This window comes from Macaca nemestrina, chromosome 5 (genome assembly GCF_043159975.1).
Source record: "Macaca nemestrina isolate mMacNem1 chromosome 5, mMacNem.hap1, whole genome shotgun sequence".
NCBI classification, from domain to species: Eukaryota; Metazoa; Chordata; class Mammalia; order Primates; family Cercopithecidae; genus Macaca; species Macaca nemestrina.
Genome location: NC_092129.1, coordinates 20,654,970 through 20,677,373, shown reverse-complemented (window position 1 = coordinate 20,677,373; position 22,404 = coordinate 20,654,970). Strand labels below are relative to the sequence as shown.

Genomic DNA, 22,404 nt, shown 5'->3' with positions numbered 1-22,404 from the left:
AAGATGTGAAGAATTTTTGAGAAAATTAGAAGGAGAAATAGGCAGTGTGAGATGAATGATGTCACTATTTTAAATGGGATAGTTAGGGAAGGTCTCACAGAGGTGGCGAATTGAAGGATCTAGTGAAGAGCGTTCCAGGCAGAGGAAAGAGAAGGCACCAAGTCCCTGAGGAAGGAGCTTGCTAACTGTGCCTAGGAACATGGAGGAGCTTGGTGTGGCTGGAGCAGAGTAAGCAAAACAGAGTGGCAGGTCCCACATCTCAACTGTCTGCTCAGTGAGGGCAGGAACTGGAAGTTTCCTCTCTCCTTCCAATGGTTAGCATGAGGCTAAGCATTGTAGGATTCACAACATAAATGTTCTCTGCCTAAATATATTGATACATGAATTACTGAATGCTATGAGTTGAAGTATGTCCCCCCAAAGTCTTTATATGGAAGTCCCCAACTGCTTTTACCCTCAGAATGTGACCTAATTTGGAATAGAGACATTGCGGATCCAGTTAGGAGGAGACCATACAGGCACAGGATGGAGCCCTAATATGTACTTATAAAAAGAGGAAATTTGGAGACTCAGACATACACACAGGAAGAATGCCATGAGAATGTGAGGCAGAGATTGGGGTGATACATCTATAAATTAAGGGATGCCAAAGACTGCCAACAAAACACCAGAAGCTAGGAGAGAGCCATGGAATAGATTCTCCCTCACTAACTGCAAAAGGAGCCAACAGGCTGACATGTTGGCCTCAGACTTGTAAGCTTGAGAGCTGTAGGAAGATACATTTCTATTAAGCTAACCCATTTGTAGTGCTTTGTTACAGCAGCTACTAGCTAACTAATACACTGAATTAATGTTTTCTTTTGCCTAGACTCTTTGCCTAGACGGATTCCACACCCTATGTTAAGAAAAAAAAAATCCAGTTTTTAAATAATTAAAAGACTGAAATTTTATTGGATAAAAATGTGATTAGTCAAGGAACATATGTGGAAAATGTAAATTTGTTGGTATAGGAAATTTTAAAAAATAAACTGTGATTTCCTGTTGGACAAATTAATGATGGTACTGAGTAGTGACAAAGGTTTTGTGACAATATAATCAGTTAACATCAGAACTGAGTTAAATTGTAGAACACCTGGTTGGTGTCTGCTGGTGAATTGCTTGGTGTGTGGGGAAAACCTCCTACACATCTGGTATCAGAAGTGGTGTATTTTATTGAGTGTTGACTGTGCAGTAAAAGGAGTCAGTTTCCACCTACCATATAGACACTTATTGTGAGCGTCTTAATGACTCAGTTTTCTTTTCCTGTAGATACTGGATGACTTCTCCTCTGAACCCTGACTTTGTCTCTGAACAGTTCCTCACTTCCCTTTGGCCAGCATCTCTAACTGACCTGTCCACTCCTGTATATCAGCTTTTTGTTTTTTTAAACTCAAAGCTCATGTTTCATTTTGCATTTTTCTTTTAATATCTTTTATCATATACTTTCTAATCATATCATTTTTTCTTCTTTAAGCCCTTTTATAATTTTTATTTACTGAATCTGTTGTAGACATATAGGACTGGATTACAAATGTTCTGTTTTCCCTTTTACTTTCGAATAGTTCTTACTTTATGCTATATTTATTTATCCTATTTTGCACATACTAACATATTTGTGAATTATGAACTATCAATTATAATGACCTTTTACAATTTGATACTTTTAGAAAAACTCCAAACCCCAATTTTTCTAAATTTACATTGTTGTGCCTAGTTTTAAAAAAGTTAAATTGATAAAAATTTATCTAGCACTGTGCTTTGATAATTTCTGTATCTTTTCACCTTTGGTGCCTTGATAAGAAATATACACTCAGATTCGATTTTTTAAACCAATCTTAAATTCTATGACTTGATGGGCGCATTTAGGCCACTTATATTCACTATTATAAGTATTTTCATCTGTCAACCTATTTGACAGTTTAAAAAATTATGGTGTCTTGTCTCTTTTCTGTTAAGACTCTTTATTTGCGACTATGTTTTTGTTTTGTTCTAGTAGTATAATGGGAGGAAGTTATTTCATGTTAAAGAACAACAGTTTGAACATTGTTGGATGATTTAAATATGCTCTCTCATTAGCCCTCACAATCACTAGGTAAAGTAATTAGTAACAATTACTTTCAACTCATTTAACAGTTTTCCAACACATCTAACATATCTTTCCTAATGCATTTAACAGTTTCACATGGCCCACAGGCAACTCTTTAAGACCTGATCCTATTCCTGTGTGTGCCAAATTATACATAAAGCAATAGCCAATACTTCAGAGATTTATTATAAATTCCTTATCATTTCTCCCCTACTTTATACCTTATTCCTTGGCCAATTTTGACACATCTTTCTTCACTATTCAGTTTGCCCCGTTTTGGTATTCAGCTGATGACATCTCCAGGTGCTGGTTACTTGCATCATTCACTGATGCTGCATTTCCTTCCTTCTGGTAAATTCTTTGTAGAATTAATAAGTCACCTTTTGGCTTCTCAAAGCCTTTCCTTGTGGACAAAGCAAACAGCTCTCTCTAACTTGGATCCCAAAGAATTTTATTTTATTTTTTATCATCAGTTAAAAAAAACAAAAGCGAATGGTGGGTGGGTGGGTGTGTTATGCATGTCTTTCCTTCCTTCCTCCCCTCCCCCTCCCTCCCTCCCTCCCTCCCTCCCTTCCTTCCTTCCTTCCTTGTTTAACTTATCATGGTTTTCTCTCGTAAGTCATACTTTTGGTGTCAAGTCTAGGAACTCTTTGCCTAGCTGGAGATCCTGAAGGCTTTTTTCTTGCTTTTTACATTAGTACAATTTGATTAGAGAATTATTTGCTGCACACTTCTCAACTGAAATCAGAAGTCTTGATTCCAAAGTTCGAAACTATGTAAATGAACAAATGGATGACAGACTAACCATAGTCTATACAGCTAGAGTCTTTCCTTTTAAAAAATATTTTTATGGCATTTAGCATTATAGAAACACAAAATTCCTCTTCTGTGGGTACTGTCATGAAGGAGGGAGGAGCATGAAAAGATAGGGCCACTGTTCTCTGTGCTTTATTGAGTTATTGGTAGATTACTTTATAGAGTTATTGGTAGAATCCAATTGAAATGTCAAGGAGATATTAAGGTGCTGAAATTGTTTCCATTCAATTCTACTTTACTCTTTGAAATAACCCTGTGAAGAATGTACTATTAATACCCCCTTTTTAACAGATGAGGAAACTGAGGCCAGAGGCCATGCAACATGTGGAACATACTCCTTTACAGTGAGTAAATGGCGAACTTTGGATTCAACATAAACAGAGAACTATAGCTTGTTTTCCTAACACTGTTTATCATTCTGTATTATGGAACCAATGACAGATAACTCATATTATTAACAGAGGATTATAACACACAAATGTAAGTAATAGGAAGGACATTGTTAAGAAATAGGCTATAACAAATAAAGATATAACCACATATGTTGGGTGCTTTTAGGTCTTCTAATAAGTCTAGCTTTGTAAAAGGTCAAAATGACAAGAGTGTGGTTTCAAGCTTTATCATTTCTAGAAAAGACTTATTTAATTTGAAAATATATTTATGGTCTAGGTATAAGTTCATGATGATTTCACCATTAGTGGCAAGAATTTCCTTTTACTGCTGAAATTCAATAGAATATTTCATAAATACAGAGTAGATTCCTTATTTTAAGATTTAAGATTTTAAGATAAAATTTTAGTCATTTTTTGAATAAAGTGAAAGCAAGCAGTACATTTTTATTGACTTTTCAATCTGAATATCTTTTCCAAAAACCTCAGCTAATTGGGAGCATAACTTTTTCTAACAAATATTGCCAATTAGATATTTACTTTCTTGATTCCAGGATTTAAGCTTCATCCAGCTGGTCTTCTGCAATATGTGGCTATCTCTACACCTTTCTAAACAAAGAAGCAATGGCAGTCTATGTGATATCTTTTGACAGATCTTCTGGGGCCTCACTAATTCTAATTTCTTCCTTTCATGGGGCCTGCAATTCTTTCTATTCTTTGCTTTAAAGCCCTCTCTCCAGAGACCTTTTTTAAAAAGATAAGTATCTTATCAGGAAAGCAGATATTCTCCCCAAGCAACTCACTGTCATTTCTATACCCTCCTTGATGGTAAGGAAGCAGGAGTCAGGAAAGTTATATTCACATGGGTCAGTCTTGTGTGTGTGTGTGTGTGTGTGTGTGTGTGTGTGTGTATGTGTAGGTTCTCAGGATTCTATAGCAGCAGATTAAAAACTTTATGAAAAGATTTCTGTGATCAAACTTTTCAATGGAATTTTTTTTTCCAAAAGTCAACCTACTTATTTTCAAGTGTAACTAAGAAAATATTAGGGCTATAAAATTAAATGTAGCTTTGAAAAATTATTTTTTCTTAAGTACAGTTTACCCACAGTACAATAAACAGATTTTAAGCTTACATTTCAATGGAATTTGATAAATGTATATCAAGTGACATAACAATAATGATGTAGAACATTTCTTGGTTATATAGATGAGAGGTTTCTATGTTGCCCAGGCTGGCTTCAAACGCTTAAGCCTCGCCTCCTTATGCACTAGGACAACAGGCCTGAGCCACTGCGGCTCCCAATGTAGAACATTTCTATTACCTCAGGAAATTCCATATCCCTTTCCAGATACTCTCCCTTTCCCTGTCCCTGTGATTCCATCGCCATAGCTTAGTTTTGCCTATGCTGGCCCTTCATATAAATGCCATCATATATCTATTTTCTGTGACTTGCTTCTTTGGCTTGACGTAATGGTTTTGAGGCTCAATCATATTGTTGTATCATTAGTTTGCTGCTTTTTGGTTCTGAGTACTAGTTCACTGTATGACTATATTGTAATTTGTTTCTTCATTCTCCTGTTGATGAACATTTTGGCTGCTTCCCATTTTTGTCTATTACAAATAAAACTCATATTAACATTTTTGTGCAAGTCTACTTGTGGACGTATGCTTTCATTTTTCTTAAGTAAATACCCAAGAGTGGAATTCCTGCATCATAGGGTCAATGTATGTTTGACTTTATAATATATTGCCAAATATTTCTCCAAAGGCCTTGTACTATTTTGACTTTACATATGAGAGATGCTCCACATCCTTGCCAATACTTGCTATTGTTAGTCTTTTTGTTAGCCATTCTATTTGTTATGAAATGCCATCTCATGTTGGTTTTAATTTGCATTTCCTTGAGGACTAATGATGTTGAGCACATTTTCCTGTCCTTACTGGCCAGCTTCATATTTCCTTTTGTGAAGTGTCTCTTTAAGTCTTCTGCCCGTTTAAAAATTCAACATCTGAACATACTTGCAGTTTGTTTCTGTTGACTGCTTTTTTGCCTGAGTATGGGTTACTCTTCAGTTTCTTTGCTATGCTGCTATTTTTGTGATTGGATATAGGACATTGTTGTTGTTACTCTAGATTCTGTCACATTCTTTGAAAATTACTGTTCTTTTGTTTTATTAGATAATTAAGTTGCCTGAATCTAACTGCAGACTTTGTCTGCATCAATGTATATATAACTGCTTGTAGCTCTTGTCTGTTCTTAGTTTACCGTTGCGTATGATGTTAGGCGAAGGGTATATTGTTGCCCCTTTTCAGAATGAGGAAGTTTTCTTCTGTTTCAACTTCACTAAGTGTTTTTGTTTTTAAATCATGAATAGATGTTGAATTTTTCAAAACTATTTTTCTGCATCTATTGAGCTGCTGATTATATAGTTTTTCTTTTTTTAATTCATCAACATGGTCAATTACAACTGATTTTCAAGTAGAAAAATCAACCTTCTAAATGGGATAAATCCCATTTTGTTGTGAAGTATTTTTGATGAATTTGATTTACCAGTATATTTTAAGGATTTTCGAATCAGTGTTCAGGAGAGGTATTCATCTGTAGTTTCCTTTTCTTGGAAAAAGATGATTGCCTATGATTTTGGTATCAGGGTAACTCTGGGTGTCATAAAACAAATTGGAAAACATTTTTTATTTCTGTATTTTCTGAAAGAGTTTATATGTAAAACTGACATTATTTCTTCCTTAAATTTTGGTAGAATTCACTTGTGAAGCCCTGAGGGCATGGAGTTTTCCTTGTGCGGAACTTTTAAATTATGAATGTAATTTCTTTAAAAAATATAGGGTTATTAATATTTTCTGTTTCTTGTGTTATTTTGGGTACTATATATTTATTGGGGAACCTGTCAATTTCATCTTAGTTGTCAAATTTATTATCATACAGTTGTTAACAGTATTTCTTTATTATTATTTTAATATCTGAGAGTCTGTGATGGTCTCCTCTTTAATTGCTGATATTGATAAATTATTTTTTATTTTTTTCTTGAGCAGCCTTGTTAGAGGCTTATGATTTTTATTAATCTTTCCAAAAATATCAATTTTTATCTTTATGCATTCTTCCCATTGTTTGGTTTTCCTTTGACCATTTTTTACTGTTCTCCTTACTATTTGTTTCCTTCTATGTCTTTTAGGTTTACTTTGTTCTTTTTTCAGAACATGAATTGAAAGGGAATATATGGCTTTGAAAAAGCAATAGAGAGATTTGCATTAGGGCATGCTAAGAAATTTTATGTTGAACAGATTTCTTAATCATCTTATTTTTGTTATCAAGAGATTTTAAAGTGACATGACCTTTGCTGTAAATTTAATTTTAGATAATTACATACAATGGGCATGAAGACTGCAGGCAGCATAAAGAAATCATAAGGCAGAAAATTCTTGCTCTCTACTTGTCAAGCCAAACTCCTATTAATAGCACTGTAATTTGAAGGTGGAAGTATAGTTATGTATTCCAGGCAATTATACTGTATCGGTCTTTTTACTCATAACCTTTGAATGATCAGCCATTATATATGAAATTTTGTCTGCACCATTTGACATATTTATCATATATGTCAATTATGAAACATCTCCTCATGATACATTTCTCTTAAAATATATTTCTCCAATTATCTGACATCAAAATGATGTATGGCATGCTTAGGAAGCTTATATTTTGTGACCCTTCTTTTCTGTTTATACTGATCTATGTTTGTGTTTTTCCAACTGTAATGTAAACTTGTAAGCAAGCATGGTCTTGTGTGTTTTTTTTTTCTTCAGCTTATAGTAGGCCTCCATAAATATTTATTTATTTTCAATATATTTTTAAAATGTTTCTCAGCATTTAAAACATTTATAATTCATCTTTTTAGTTTCTAAAGAACAGAAAGAACTTGATTTTAAAAGTTAATGGATCATAAAATATTACATTTAAAAACAAACATGAAGCCACTGAAATTTTATTAGTCCTTTTTTTCACTTCAATTTCCCAACTGAGGTTTAGAAATCAACCACAGTTTAGAAATCTGTATTCATGTTAAAAGTAAACCACAAGAAATACAATTAGAAAAATGATAATTGTTGCAGCTGGATGTTGGGTAAAGTGATTATACTATTGTCTCCACTTTGGAATATATTTGAAAAGTTTTATGGGGCAAAGTTAAAAAATACCTATTATGAGCTCATGTATGGAAACTCAAGAAGTTGGAAAAATTAGTCTTGTCATTGAGATTTCCTGTTTACAAAAATATTTCTGAACACAGGTAAATCTAGAGGGCCTACAGAATATATAATTTGTAGAGGGAGCTCTCTTAAGGAAAAATAACACAAAATGATGTTTGCAAAATTTGTTGAGAAAAGGAATATTGGCCTAGCGCAGTGGCTCACGCCCATAATCCCAACACTCTGAGAGGCTGAGGTGGGTGGATCACCTGAGGTCAGGAGTTCAAACCAGCCTGGCCAACATGGTGAAACCCCATCTCTACTAAAAATACAAAATTAGTAGATGTGGTGGCATGCGCCAGTAATCCTAGCTACTCGGGAGGCTGAGGCAGGAGAATCACTTGAACCCAGGAAGTGGAGGTTGCAGTAAGCCAAGATCATGCCATTGCACTCCAGCCTGGGTGTCCGAGCAAAACTCCAAAAAAAAAAAAAAAAAAGAATATTGATCTAGGACAAAAGAAGAGATCACTTTAAATTATTTAGAGAATAATAAAATATTAATGAACTGTTTTTTATAAATTTTTTTTATGGTAGTCTTTGACTTCATTCTCTTTGGCTCTTCATGTCACAATGACTTTGTAATACTATTTTCTATAGATGGAATAAATATTAATTTGGTTTTATTTTTGAAATGTTTGATCAATTATGTTGTTGATAGTTTAGAAAAGTTTCTTTAAGATCATAATTCATTATTGATAATATCTGCAAATTTAGGATTGCTTTACTTATTTAAATATTTATTTGCATCTCATTTTACTTTCTATTTTCAAATTTTAATCCTTATGCAACCACCAAGCCTACTTCTAAATAACAAATAGGAGTTAATGTTTAACTTCATAAACAGATATTCTGTTGTTCTACAGGAATATTTTTAGAACCTGAAGTTTGGGTCTTAATAAGTCATAACTGTTGGCTTTTTCTGACCCACTCTGTAGTGTGGTATGATTTGAGGACAAGTCTATACTCCCCACTTTCTATTCTGCACAATTTTAGTGAAGTCACATGTAACTGCTTTGCATATCTGCCAACACACTGGTTCTGCTTATTATTTCTGCATGACGAATCGTGCAATTTCTTTCATTTCTAGTTCCCTTCTCCACAAAGTAGGGATTTTGAAGCCCTTGCTCTGACTATTCCCAAGAGTTGCTATGAGAATGAGTGCCATACTCTAGGTGATGGCACTCAATTATAAAGTGGAATCCAAATGTTATTCTTTTCATGATTGTTATAATTGTCATCTTCCTCACAGGACTGTGATCATCTGATTGGCTATGAGATTATTCATTACTGGTAAAACTGGACTTGTTCTTTTGCTTTCTGTACCAAACCTTCAGTATATTCTCTCTATATTCTTGTCCTACATTTTGAAATTACTTGGTCAACTTTTTAACTTTCAAGTGGAAGACTCACATCCTCAAATAATCATCTGTTTATTCATTCAACAGTATGAATGCAAGTTTATTTAATACCAGGTGTTGTGCGAGGCTCTTGGAATTCCAGTGATAAATAAAAGATAAAGTTCCCACTCTCTTGAGCTTACATGTATAACAGGGAGTAGGAATTAATCAAATAATACCCAAAACAAAGTAAACTAAGGAAAGGGGTCTGAAGGAAAGGAACAAGGTGCTCAAAGTCATTTGATCTGGAGAGGAAGACTTTCTTACCACAAGCCCCTTGCCTTGTCATCCAAAGGAGGCATTGGAGATAAGTCAGAGGGGAGCTGGCTTGTGTATTGAACCTATTATCACTCACCTTCAGATAAATATGCTCCTCAAGCTTACTTGAGGTTCTAATTCTAAAGTTTTAGGATGTTCCTTTACTGTGCCCTCTTTCCAACAGCAAGTCTCTTCAAATATATAAGATTTTAAAATCCTTTCCTGAGTCACAATGAACGGGTCAGAGTTTATTATGCTCTGAGTATTTCAATGATTAAAAAAAATTCTCCCAGGCAAAGAGCATGGTGGAAATGTCTTTGTATCACTAAAATTCTGGAAAAAATAATTTATTTAATTGCAATATGCTTATTAGTAAGGCAGTCATTGAGGCAGGGAGTATTTCAGTTTCTCAAAACACTATGTAAGAGAGCAAACATTTTAGTCTAGTTCAAGACGTTTATAATTTTAATAAACTGAATTATGTAAAACACAAATATAACTGGAAGGACTCTGCCTTTCACCCTTACTCCAGGGTATAGACTTGTTCTGGACCGCGAGAGGGTGCATAATTCTGTTGCTACCATCTGCTATGGATAATGGTGTGAGAGGCGCTTTGCCTAAGGATTTGATGTGCTAAAGAAAATTCTATTTTCAAAGCTCTGGCTGTTCATGCTGCTGAGAATAAAGACATGGAGTAGATGGGCCTTAATTGAGCAGAACAATTTAACAAGTGCTAGGGTATGCAGAGGGAGACACGGAATCTAGTTCGGAGTAAGGGTTGGGTAGAAAGTCAAACTGCTTTGCATACAGAAACATGGAGAATTTTGTTGTAAAATCCCTGGCACAGAGGAAGGAGGAAGAGGAGTGGATTCTCAGCAACCTGTTAGGGGACCCTAGGCATAAGGAAAAAAGTTTTGGGAAATTCCCTCTTCAGAGGAAAGGGCATTACATTTCAATGAACAGAAATTTCTGGTATCTGTTTGAATTTGTTTTCTACTCTGGATTGTACTTAAAGCTTTGCTCTTCACAAATTTTATACAACATTTGGATTGAATTTGTAATGTTTTGTAAGGGTTGAAAATAAAGGAGGGGTGTCCAGTGTGAGGCAGTGTGGGGCAGAGTAGACCGGAGAGAAAAAGGTGCAAGGTGGGCTATGGCAGGATGACTCATGATTTAGGAGAAGATGTTAAGAGAAAGTCCCCCTCTTCCAAAAACAGCTGTGCTTTTCAAACTGCAGTACCTGGGTTACTTGCCTCCAAATTTCCTGTGGCACTTGGGAATCTACAGCATCCTGAGCTCTACCTCCGACCTTCTCAGAGTATTTGCCCTGTACACACTTCCTGGAACAGTCTTCAGAAACTGGAGTTTGAGAACTGAGGCCCTAGAGAAGGTTAATCCTTAGGTGGTGTTAAAAGAAAAACCTCAGACAAATTAAACTTAGCAGAGTTTAACTGGGCAAAGAACTATTGGCAAATCAGGCAGTCTCCTGCACCAGAGTGTGCTCAGAGAGTCCAGCTTGTGGAAAGGGACTTATGGAGAGAAAAAGGAAAGTGATGTACAAAAATTGAAGAGAGACACAGAAACAGCTGGATTGGTTACAGCTCAGTGTTTGCCTTATTTTGAATAGGGTTTGAACAGTTGGCCACCTTTGATTGCTCAAAACTTGGTGATTGGCACAAGAGTAGGTTACAGTCTGTTTGCACATCCATTTAGGTTACAGTTCACTGTGTACAGAGAAACCTTTAGGCTGAACTTAAAATGTGTAAGGAGACAGCTTTCAGCTTGATTTAACAGTAACACTGGTGTGTGCTGGGGGGTAGGAAGGTGGGGGCTCTTTCTTCTCTCAGTCTACCTTTTTCCACAACAGTTCTGAGGAGTAAGCTTGTAATATATTTGTGCAACTGCCTCTTCCTGTAATTCTAAGCAGGAGCAAGCAGTAAACTAATTTTCAGATTTCAGAAAAGTCCACCAGTGCAGGCAGAACTTTCCTTTTGTTTCCTGACAAATAGTTTGTTGACACTGAAAACAAAAGATGTGTTTTCTGGCACTGTTTCGGGCTGTCTGAGAACAAGCTGCTCTGTGGAAGTGTTCAGTTTCTACTATTTCAAAGTCCAGTGGGTGGCATTTACATGGGTTTTAAACAACCTTTAGTTATTAATATTGGTGCTATTATCAATAATCATGATAGTAATGCTTAGTGAGTATCTGGGTATACAGGGCTAAATTATTAAAAAGAAAGAAAGAAAGAAAAGAGAAAGGAAGGAAGGAAGGAAGGAAGGAAGGAGAAAGAAAGAGAACATGTGTGCTTGTTCTGACCTTTAGCAGACCAGGTCTCACAGCTTGCCTCCCTGGGGGCACTTGCTTCATTTTAATCTCCCAAAAGCAGTAAAACTAGTACATATCTGTACATCCATGTTTGTATGTGTAGCTACACACACACAAACACACACACATCCATCCACTCATTCATATATATGTGTGTGTGTGTCTCTGTGTCATGTATGGATTAAGATTAGACAGTATAGTTTTCAAAATTATTTTTTATTGGTACATAATAGATGTACATATTCTCTGGGTACATGTGATAATTTCATACATTAATATAATCTGAATTGGAATTGGAATATCCATTACCTTAAATATTTCTCTTTTCTTCACGCTAGGAACATTCAAATTTTTCTTTTCTAACTATTTTGAAAGGAACAATAGATAAATGTTAACTATAGTCACCCTACTCTAGAGATAATGCTCTGCATTATACGTTTGCCAAAAGTGAAAGATAATTTCATTTAAACATTTTGATTTTTATATGAATTTAAGAGTTATCTATGAAAAAATTCTCCCTTAAACATTCCATAATAATTGACAATATTATTTCTTTTTATATATAACTATTTTCCATAAAACATTACTCTATTAAACAGATTCTTGCCATTTCTTTGGCTAAAGAACTATAGCCCCACTGAAGAGATTCTTGGAGAATAGTTGTAGCTTCTGAGTATTTTGCATTTTCATGAAATGAGTAAAGCTGATGGGCATTGTTTATTTCTACATTAGAAATAATGCTAATTAGAAATAATTGCTAATAGATATTGGGCAAACTACAGTTGAGAAATCTAGATGTTGGCTCCAATCCTAGAGCAGAGTATGATCCTCACTTATCTCCTCCTTTCAAAGATTTTGTCCAATTTTTCTTTACATCTCTATTCTGCTGTTTACTTTGACTTTAGGAACTCATAGGAAAATCCTCTGGAATTCCACCTGCCATATACTGCTGCCTACTAAGAGCAATTTAAAAAATTCACTCTTTCTCCTCCTTACTTTGCTTTATTTTTTCCACTTTGCACCTTTGAACATACAGTATATTCATTTATTTTATCTGTCATCTGTCTTTCTTCATTGGTATGTGAACTTCACAAATAAAAGACTTTTTGTTCATTTTATTTACTGCACTGCTTTATTTCTACCAACTAGAACTGTGCCTGGCATATAGTAGATGCTTGATAAGTGTATTAGTCTATTCTCACACTCCTATAAAGATACTGAGACTGGGTAATTAATAAACAAGAGGTTTAATTGACTCACAGTTTTACATGGCTAGGGAAGCCTCAGGAAATTTACAATAATGGCAGAAGGTGAAGGGGAGGCAAGGCACATCTTACATGGCAGCAGGAGAGAGAGAGAGGGTATAGGGGAAACTGCCACTTTTAAGCCCTCAGATCTCATGAGAACTCCCTCACTATCATGAGAACAACATGGGAGAAACTGCCCCTATGATGCAATCATCTCCTACCAGGTCCCTCCCTTGACATGTGGGAATTATAATTTGAGGTGAGATTTGGGTGGAGACACAGAGCCAAACCGTATCTTTCTGCCCTGGCCCCTCCAAAATCTCATGTGCTTTTCACATTTCGAAACACAATCATGCCTACCAACAGTCCCCCAAAGTCTCAACTCATTCCAACATTAATCCAAAAGTCCAAGTCGAAAGTCTCGTCTGATACAAGGCAAGTCCCTTCCACTTTTGAGCTTGTAAAATAAAAAATGAGTTAGTTATTTCCAAGTTACAATAGGGGTACAGGCATTGGATAAATGTAATTGTTCCAAATGGGAGAAATTGGCCAAAACAAAGTGGCCACTGGCCCCATACAAGTCCAAAACTTGGCAGGGCAGTCATTAAACCTTAAAGCTCCCAAATCTCCTTTGACTCTACATCTCACATCTGGGCACACTGATACAAGAAGTATGCTCCCACAGCCTTGTGCAGCTCCACCCCTGTGGCTTTGCAGGGTACAGCCCCCATGGCTGATTTCATGGGCTGGCGTTGAGTGCTTCCTGCTTTTCCAGGCATGTGGTGCAAACTGTCAGTGGAGCTACCACTTTGGGTCTGGAGGATAGTGGCCCTCTTCTCACAGCTGTACTAAGCAGTGCCCCAGTGGGAACTCTATGTGGGGCCTCCAGCCCCACATTTCCTTTCCACACTGCCCTAGCAGAGATTCTCCATGAGGGCTTCACCTCTTCTGAAGACTTCTGCCTGGACATCCAGGCATTTCTATACATCCTCTGAAATCTGGGTGGAGGTTCTCAAACCTCAATTCTTGTCTTCTGTGCACCTGCAGGCCCAACACCATGTGGAAGCCACCAAGACTTGGGGCTTCCACCCTCTGAAGCCATGGCCTGAGCTGTATTTTGGCCCCCTTTAGCCACAGTTGGAGCTGGAGCAGCTGAGACATAGGGTGCCAAGTCAGAAGCTGCACAGAGCAGCACGACCCTGTACCCAGCCCATGATACCATTTTTCTCTTTTAGGCCTCTGGGCCTGTGATGGGAGGGGCTGCCATGAAGATCTCTGGCATGCCTTGGAGATATTTTCTTCATTGTCTTGGCTATTAATATTTGGCCCCTGGTTACTTTAGCAAATTTCTGCAGCTGGGTTGAATTCCTCCCCAGAAAATGGGCTTCTCTTTTCTACCACATGATCAGGCTGCAAATTTTCCGAACTTTTATGCTCTGCTTCCCTGATAAGTAAAAGTTCCAGTTTCAGATAATATCTTGGTGAATGCATATGACTGACTGCTTTCAGAGTCAGTCAGGTTACATCTTGGATGCTTTACTGCTTAGGAATCTCTTCTGCTAGATACCCTAGATCATCTCTCTCAAGTTCACAATTCCACAGATCGCTAGGGCAGGGACGAAATGCCACATGTCTCTCCAGTTCCCAATAACTTCCTCATTTCCATCCGAGACCAACTCAGCCTGGAATTCATTGTCCACATTACTATCAGCATTTTGATCAATACTGTTCAACAAGTGTCTAGGAAGTTCCGAACTTTCCCACATATTCCTGTCTTCTTCTGAGCCCTCCAAACTGTCCAACATCTACCTGTTACCTAGTTCCAAAGTTGCTTCCACATTTTCAGTTTTTCTTTATAGCAGTGCCCCACTCTACTGGTATCAATTTTCTGTATTAGTCCGTTCTCACACAGCTATAGAGATATTACTGGAGACTGGGTAATTTATGAAGAAAAGAGGTTTAATTGTCTCACAGTTCTGGATATCTGGGGAAGACTCAGGAAACTTACAATCATGTTGGAAGGGGAAGTAAAGCACATCTTACATGGTGGCAGGAGAGAGAGAGAGAGTTCGGGGAAACTGCCACTTTTAAACCATCAGCTTTTGTGAGAACTCATTATCATGAGAATGGCATGGGAGGAACCATTCTCATGATCCAGTCATCTCCCACCAGGTCCCTTCTCCAACACATGGGGATTATAATTAGAGATTTGGGTGGGGACACAGAGCCAAACCATATCAATAAGTAAATGTTGAATAAAAAATGAATGATAAGTGATTTTCAAGGTGGTAGGTTGTGGTTATAGCCTTGGCACCAGCTCTTGTAAATACAGAAGAAACACTTGGCCTTATTAAAGGAGTTGGTTAGTTTCTTTCACAGGCATTTCTGAGAATTTAATAAAACAATGGATTATCTCCCCAGAAAAAAATGCATGTACTCATTAAAGCACCTTTGCCTGTAGATCCTTATGAAAATTTCTTTTCACCTCTAAAGTTTGGACCAAGTCTCTTTTTTGTTTCTAGTCATGGAATAATTGCTCTTTGCTTTCACCCTCCACATCTCCATCTCATATTTGTTTGTGAAAGAATTTTTAAGGAACAAGTCACATTTTTCCCCCTCATATTGCCGGTGCATGAGCTCAGGCCTTAAAACTCCTTTTGTGTTAAATATTAAATGCAGTATCTTAAAACCCTTCTTTGTAGTTTTCAAATTCACCAAAGGTCTACTTCTTCCATGGAGTTAGTTTCCACATGGAATTATCTGTAAACATCAACGGCCCTTATTTCTTTCTTTTTTTTTTCCCCCAACCACTGCTATTCATTAAACCAACCTTCTCACAAATACCTTTTTAGTTTCTTCACTTGTGCACATACCCTTGTCTTTCATTTTTTTAGATTTCTTTATCTCTTTCAAATCCGTTCAAAGTATATTTTTTTAAAGAAGACTTCCATCCTCCTTACAGCCTACAGTTAATTTCCTACTACACACAGTTGATGATTAAATGATTTTTAAATTTCTCTTTCATCACTTTTTTTGAATTGGTTACTTAGTTAAAGTGGTCTTTTATCTCTCCCTTGATGCTCTAAGATTTTCAAAGGAAAAGTTATATACCCTTCTTTTGCTTTGTCTTTTCTCCATATTGTTAGTATGAAATTAATGTTTCTAATGTATTTCAGCACATAGAAAATGATGTAATTATTACCTTGTAGGTAATGAGGTTAAGATACCTTCAAGAGGTTTACAATATTTTATTTGAGATAAGAGATTTAATGAAGCTCAGTGACATCATAATGCATCACTGAGTGGTAAAATGATAAGCCCCAGGGCTGAAACTTAGACATAAGCCTCTAGTTTTGCTGTTGTCTTTTCTGATGGTGGGTGTGTGTGCTATATCAGTCATAAAATATTTTGAATATCACCTCTAGTATAGGAAAAGAGAAGAAAGATGCTCCCTGTTTTTTACTTTTTGCAAGAGAAACCTGGATCCAGGGAACACAGAGCAGGCTGCATTTGACATTATTGACCCTTGAATGGTTTACACCATTCAAGGTTGCTGTCACACAGATAGGTGAAGTTATCAGCAATTACTACTAGCTGACTAAACTCAAGTTTGGTATTTGAGTTGGGACTTGAGTTTGGTCTTTGGTCTTTGGGACTGTCATTTCTGAAATTAGTGTCCTGTATATCCATACGGTGTCCCATATAAGAAGTATACTACTGCCCTAAAGCTTATTCATGTAGAGAATAGGAATGAACATTTGTGGTATTTTGTAAAATAAAGCATTTTCCTGGGCATCATAAGTCAATTGCATTTACTTTCTTTGGATGTGACAAAGATAGAAATTAATGATTAATGCTTTCAACTCTAACCCATCCATATTCTTCTAGTTTCTGGGACAAACATTATCATAAATGTACAAAATCAAAGCAGATGGGTTAAAATTTACATTTTTATTTCAGGCTTGATGATTGGGAATGTCATTATATAGGCACACATTTTGTTTTTTATTTTATTTTATTTTATTTTTATTATTATTATACTTTAAGTTCTAGGGTACATGTGCATAACGTGCAGGTTTGTTACATATGTATACTTGTGCCATGTTGCTGTGCGACACCCATCAACTCGTCAGCACCCATCAACTCGTCATTTACATCAGGTATAACTCCCAATGCAATCCCTCCCCCCTTCCCCCTCCCCATGATAGGTCCCGGTGTGTGATGTTCCCCTTCCCGAGTCCAAGTGATCTCATTGTTCAGTTCCCACCTATGAGTGAGAACATGCGGTGTTTGGTTTTCTGTTGTTTTTTATTTTAAAAGAAAAATCAATATTAGCTGTCTTTTCCTTTTCCCCAAATAGAGGATAGTTGTGAAACAAAAAAAGTGCCCTGAGATTGAATACTTATATGAACTTTGTCATATTCTTTGTAAACTGCTTGTGAGGAATTGCATACTTTTGATTACCAGACTTGGGGAAGTGGATTCAGACTATAACAAGATTCTTTTATAAATAGTCACCTCCCCCAGTGAAGAAAGCATAACTTAGTTCACCTTACTTCCCCTCTAAAGAAATTCCTTCAAAATTTCCCATTTTTGATGACTATAAGGGTGAACAAAAGCAACAAAAAACTATCAAATGACCCAAGCAAAGGATTTCTATGTAACTACAAGTCCTACCTCTGATACTTAATTTAACATTGTCACTTTATCACAAATTTTTTACATGTGTGCAGCCCTGATATGCTTGTATTTTAAAGGACAGAAAAGTCAATTTCATTTTTGATCTTTACATTCATATGAAAGTGTTCTCTTTGGGGAAAGAGAGAGAGGTCAGATTGGAATCTGTGATCTAAGGCCAATTAACATTAGAAACTGTGCTGCAACTGGCCCCTAGCAGATAAGCCTTCTCTCATTAACACTTTATACTGCAAGCTATGTAGCAAGCTCAAATAGAAGATTACACGAAACACAGCATTATCTAAAGTTCAATGTTCAGTATAAACCAGAAGACTATATAAAATGCCCACATTGAAGGACAATGTATTAATGTTTCATCAACAAGTATTTATTTAACAGCTCCACAGGGCATGTGGCCAGTGCTTCATGCCACAGATAGGTGAAGTTATCAGACTCTGTCCTTATGCTGAGGAGGTCTGTAGCCTCAAGTGTACACAAAGAATAATCTAAAAAAGAATTTTAAATGCAGCGCTAGCTTTTGTATTGCTACATATCAAAACATAGGAGTAGTCACTGAATATTGTAGGAATTCTGAGCAGGCAAGTTTTAGTGTTGCCAGTATAAGTAGTGATAGGAATGTGAATTAAGCTAGAACAGAGAGCTGATACAGGGAAGATAAAGTTGAAGAAATGGCTTGTGTCCAGATGGTGGAAGGGCTGAATTTCCAGGTTAATAGGGGTTTTATTCCATAAGCAAAATACCCCTTATTTATATGTATGTGGTGAGACGATAAATCTAGTGGTGGTGATATGAGCAAGGGGGAGAGACTGAGATAAATGCATTTAAAGCTTGTAGCAACAGTGCCTGCCTCCTTTTATGTGATCAGTAAATAGAAGTTGTTAATGTTAAAGAGAACAGGCAGTAAAATATTTACATAATCCAAGAGGCGATGTTGAATTATACAAGGGTTATGGTGAGGGAAATGGAAAGGAAGGAATGAATAACAAAATAATTGCAAGCATTATTTTTTTTCTTTGTTCTTATCATTCCATGTGAGTGGGAGTGGCAGGGCTAACTTCCTGGGAGCCAAGGGGGATACTGAGCCGAAGAAGGTTTTGCGGAAAGGGAGGGAAATGATAACCTTGACAGGAAGAACTCTCACAGAGATTTTCTTGGTAATGTTGTGGAAACACAGGTAGATGCAGGTGAGTCATACAGAACCATAATAGTTCAAGGGGCATGAATCAAGCCTTTCATTTAGATACCATAAATGACTAAATGTGATTATGAGTGTGCCCTGCAAATTGAAGATGTTTTGCCAATGTGGGTGACACCGATGCCTGCCAAGTCACATTCGTGAGGACAATAGGTGGTTTTACCCATTATAACATGTGTAACTGTGATGAAAACATGAAAGACACTGCCAACCCTGAGCTCCCACAGGGAAATCATCCTAGCTTAATTTCCCCATGATTGGTCAGGCCAAGTTGATTGACCCAGTTTCCTTTCTGCATTTTCTAGAAGGATGTTTTTTTTTTTTTTTCTCCTGGAACTAGTCTTAAGAGTTTATTTTTTCAGGATCTGTCTATAGTACTTGAAGGCTGACTGCCTTGGTCTTAAGGAGACATTACAAAAAGAAGTCATATGTTAACTTTTGTAAGTCCTAGCCAGCAGTTGCTGGGCATGAGTTTTCTCTTTAAAAAATGTAAGAGAAAATTATCTTCATCTGATGAGAATTACGAGTTACCTAGGAACCTACTTTGTACATGTCACTGAGGCACAATAAGATTCTATTAGATGAAATGACAAAACCTTAATCGAGGTACCACATCTATTTACATGTTGATTTCCCTAGATTTTGATTGATAGTTAAGATATTTATCTTATGTAAATGTTGGTATTCATTTATACTTTTTTTTTTAAGGTTAACTGCTTTTTTCATAAAATAAAGTATGTACAGTTAATCACACAACAGTTCTCCTTTGCCTTTTTGGATTAGTAAAATGGCCTACTGCCACCTGGTGGCAGCATGTCCTAGTCAAGAACAGCAGGCAGGACAGAAGAGTCACTTGGGATGAAACTGTTAATACAAACAAAGAAATAAGGTCATGCTCACATATTCGCATATTCACATGCTCACATATTCACCTCAAATCCAACATGCCTAAAACAAAATTGATAACATCTGCCTTCAATTAATTATCTTAAAATCTCTACTATTTATTGAGCATGAATGTGTCGAGATATCAAGCACTTTACATGCGTCATTCTTCTTAATCTCAAAACAAGGCTATAAGGAAATTTTTATTATTCTCACAAATGAGGAGATTGAGTCATAGAGAGGTTAAATAACTTCGTAATGAGATGCTGTCACTCTTAACTGTTATTATACTCTGCCTTCTGACATGTTGCAGGGCATACTGTCCTTTAGTCATTCAGATTTGAAATCCTGATGTCACATCATCTCTTCCATCTGTTTCGCTGCTCATTCATAATCACTTGTTTCATATTCCTTTGGGATTTTTCCTGTATCTATCAATTCTAAGTGCCAAAGTTTCTAGTCCAGACATTTACAACATGTAAATTTTTGTAACATGTTCCTGATTGACCTCTTTTAATTTTTTATATTTAAATACATTTTGAAGTAATCTGCAACTACATCTTATCGTAAACAATCCAAATTATAGAGAAGAATGCAGAGTAAAAAGTGAAACTTCTCTGTCATTACTTTCATAATCTCTCACTAATCTCTAGGAAAGTAAGCACATATAATTTTTAGTTTGTGGATTTTTTTTTGTTTTGTTTTTCGAGACGGAGTCTCGCTGTGTCGCCCAGGCAACGGCACGATCTCGGCTCACTGCAACCTCCACCTTCTGGGTTCAGGCGATTCTCCTGCCTCAGCCTCCCAAGTAACTGAGCCTACAGGCGTGTGCCACCACACCTGGCTATTTTTGTGTTTTTAGTAGAGACGGGGTTTCACCGTGTTAGCCAGGATGGTCTCAATTTCCTGACCTTATGATTTGCCCACCTCGGCCTCCCAAAGTGCTGGGATTACAGGCATGAGCCACCACGCCCGGCCAGTTTGTTGATTTTTTAAAATATAAATACACCTGTAATACTCCTAATGTTTGTAATTTACCTTTTTATATACAACAATGTCCTACAGATCTTTCTGTGTTAGTGTTACATAATTTACATACAGTAGACACTTGACAATATTTACATAATTTTAGACTTAAATTACTCTTTTCATCTATAACAGAAATTGTATTTTTTGTTTGTTTTTATCTAATTGAAGTATTTGTTTCTTCCAGGATTTCTTTTCATATGATGAGTCTAATCTTCTTCTTGATTATTGTTAATAAAGGTATTTTTCACAGCATGGTATGGCAATAAAGATTATTTCTTTAAATATCAATAAACTGTGTGTGTGTGAATATGTGTGGTATTATTTTACTGGATACTTTTTTGCATGTAAGTGCCAAACTCAAACATTCTCAGCTGCCTTGTACAGATTTCTAATTGGTTTCCTATTTTTATACCTCAGTAGTTCTCAAACTTTAATGCGCATTAGATTCAGCTGGGGGACTTAATAAACCCCAGATTGCCGGGCCAACCCCCAGAGTTTATGATTCAGTAGGTATGAAGTGATACCCAAGAATTTCCATTTCTAACAAGTATTAGCCTAAAGCTATCTCCTTGCATATTTTAAGTTCAGCTTAAAGGTTTCTCCGTGCATAGTAAACGATAACCTTACTGGATGTATGAGCAGACAGTAACCTACTCTTGTGCCAATCATTGAGTTTGGCCAATCAAAGGGGGCCAACTCTTCAAACCTTGTTCACAATAAAGCAAACACTAAGCTGTAACCAATCCGGCTGTTTCTGCCCCTCACTTCTGTTTTTTTTTGTTGTTAGTCACTTTCCTTTTGCTATCCATAAATCTTCCACCAAGTGGCTGCACTGGACTCTCTGAGCATACTCTAGCTCGGGAGGCTGCCTGATTCGTGAATCATTCTTTGCTCAATTAAATTCTGTTACATTTAATTTGTCTAAGGTTTTTCTTTTAACACAAGTTTCCATGTGATACGGATGCCCCTGATCTGGGGACCACAGTTGGAGGATGACTGATCCGTATGACTCTTTTGTGATGCTTTATACTCCTAGGATATCTTGATCCCTTCTCAGCACTCTCTGTTTACTGCACATAAGAACTGTAGCTTAAAGAGAGAACAAATGGCTGTGGTGGACATCCAGGCCTAGGGTGTTTCTGCCCTTCCAGAATGGTGCCAGCAGAGGCTCTAAAAGGCAGACTTGACCAGAATGACAGTCCTGCCAATGGTTCAAACCTCAATATTAAGAAACAGTTTTCATAGATGCAAAGGGTGGAACAAGCTATTGTTTGTCCATCAGTCTCTACAGCAGCACGTGCTCTAGAGACTGCAGTCCGCAGCAATTGCATCACCTTTGAGCATGAAGGATGATGTTATAAATGCCAATACATGCAGAAAACATTTTTTAATTTATATTTTTCACCTCCTGATCAGAACTCAGCTAAGCAAAATTCTAGGAATTAAGTGAATTGATGCATTCAGTCAAATATTATATTTATTTCATGGTTACTATGGATTCAACTGTAGTGTGATTTGCCTTGTAAAGTGATTGTACCAATCTATTATACAAAAGTTCGAAATTGTTGAAACAAAGAAGGACGAAAAAATTTTGCTATAGGATTTTTCTACAAATGTAGTAAAATTGCTTTATCTTTAACCATTTGATTTATAAAAACTGCCTGTTTGTATATATATACTGGACAGAGGAAACACATCATTTATAGACTTGATTAGCCAAAATACAAATGTAACATGTATACATAAAACTTATGTAGTGGAGTATTTGGTTTTGAGAAT

The 22,404-nt window shown here is 36.5% G+C and overlaps 1 protein-coding gene across 6 annotated transcripts in view; it reads left to right on the top strand.

Moving 5' to 3' along the window:
* Positions 1–22,404, top strand: part of LOC105465460 (fyn related Src family tyrosine kinase) — a 153,932-nt gene that overhangs the window by 71,671 nt on the left and 59,857 nt on the right. Inside the window, exon 2 of one of the 6 annotated variants that reach the window (XM_011713902.3) lies at positions 3,233–3,285. The exons of the other annotated variants lie outside the window; for them this stretch is intronic. Coding sequence (XP_011712204.1) covers positions 3,233–3,285 — 53 coding nt within the window. The remainder of the gene's footprint in view (positions 1–3,232; positions 3,286–22,404) is intronic. 6 annotated transcript variants of the gene reach the window in all.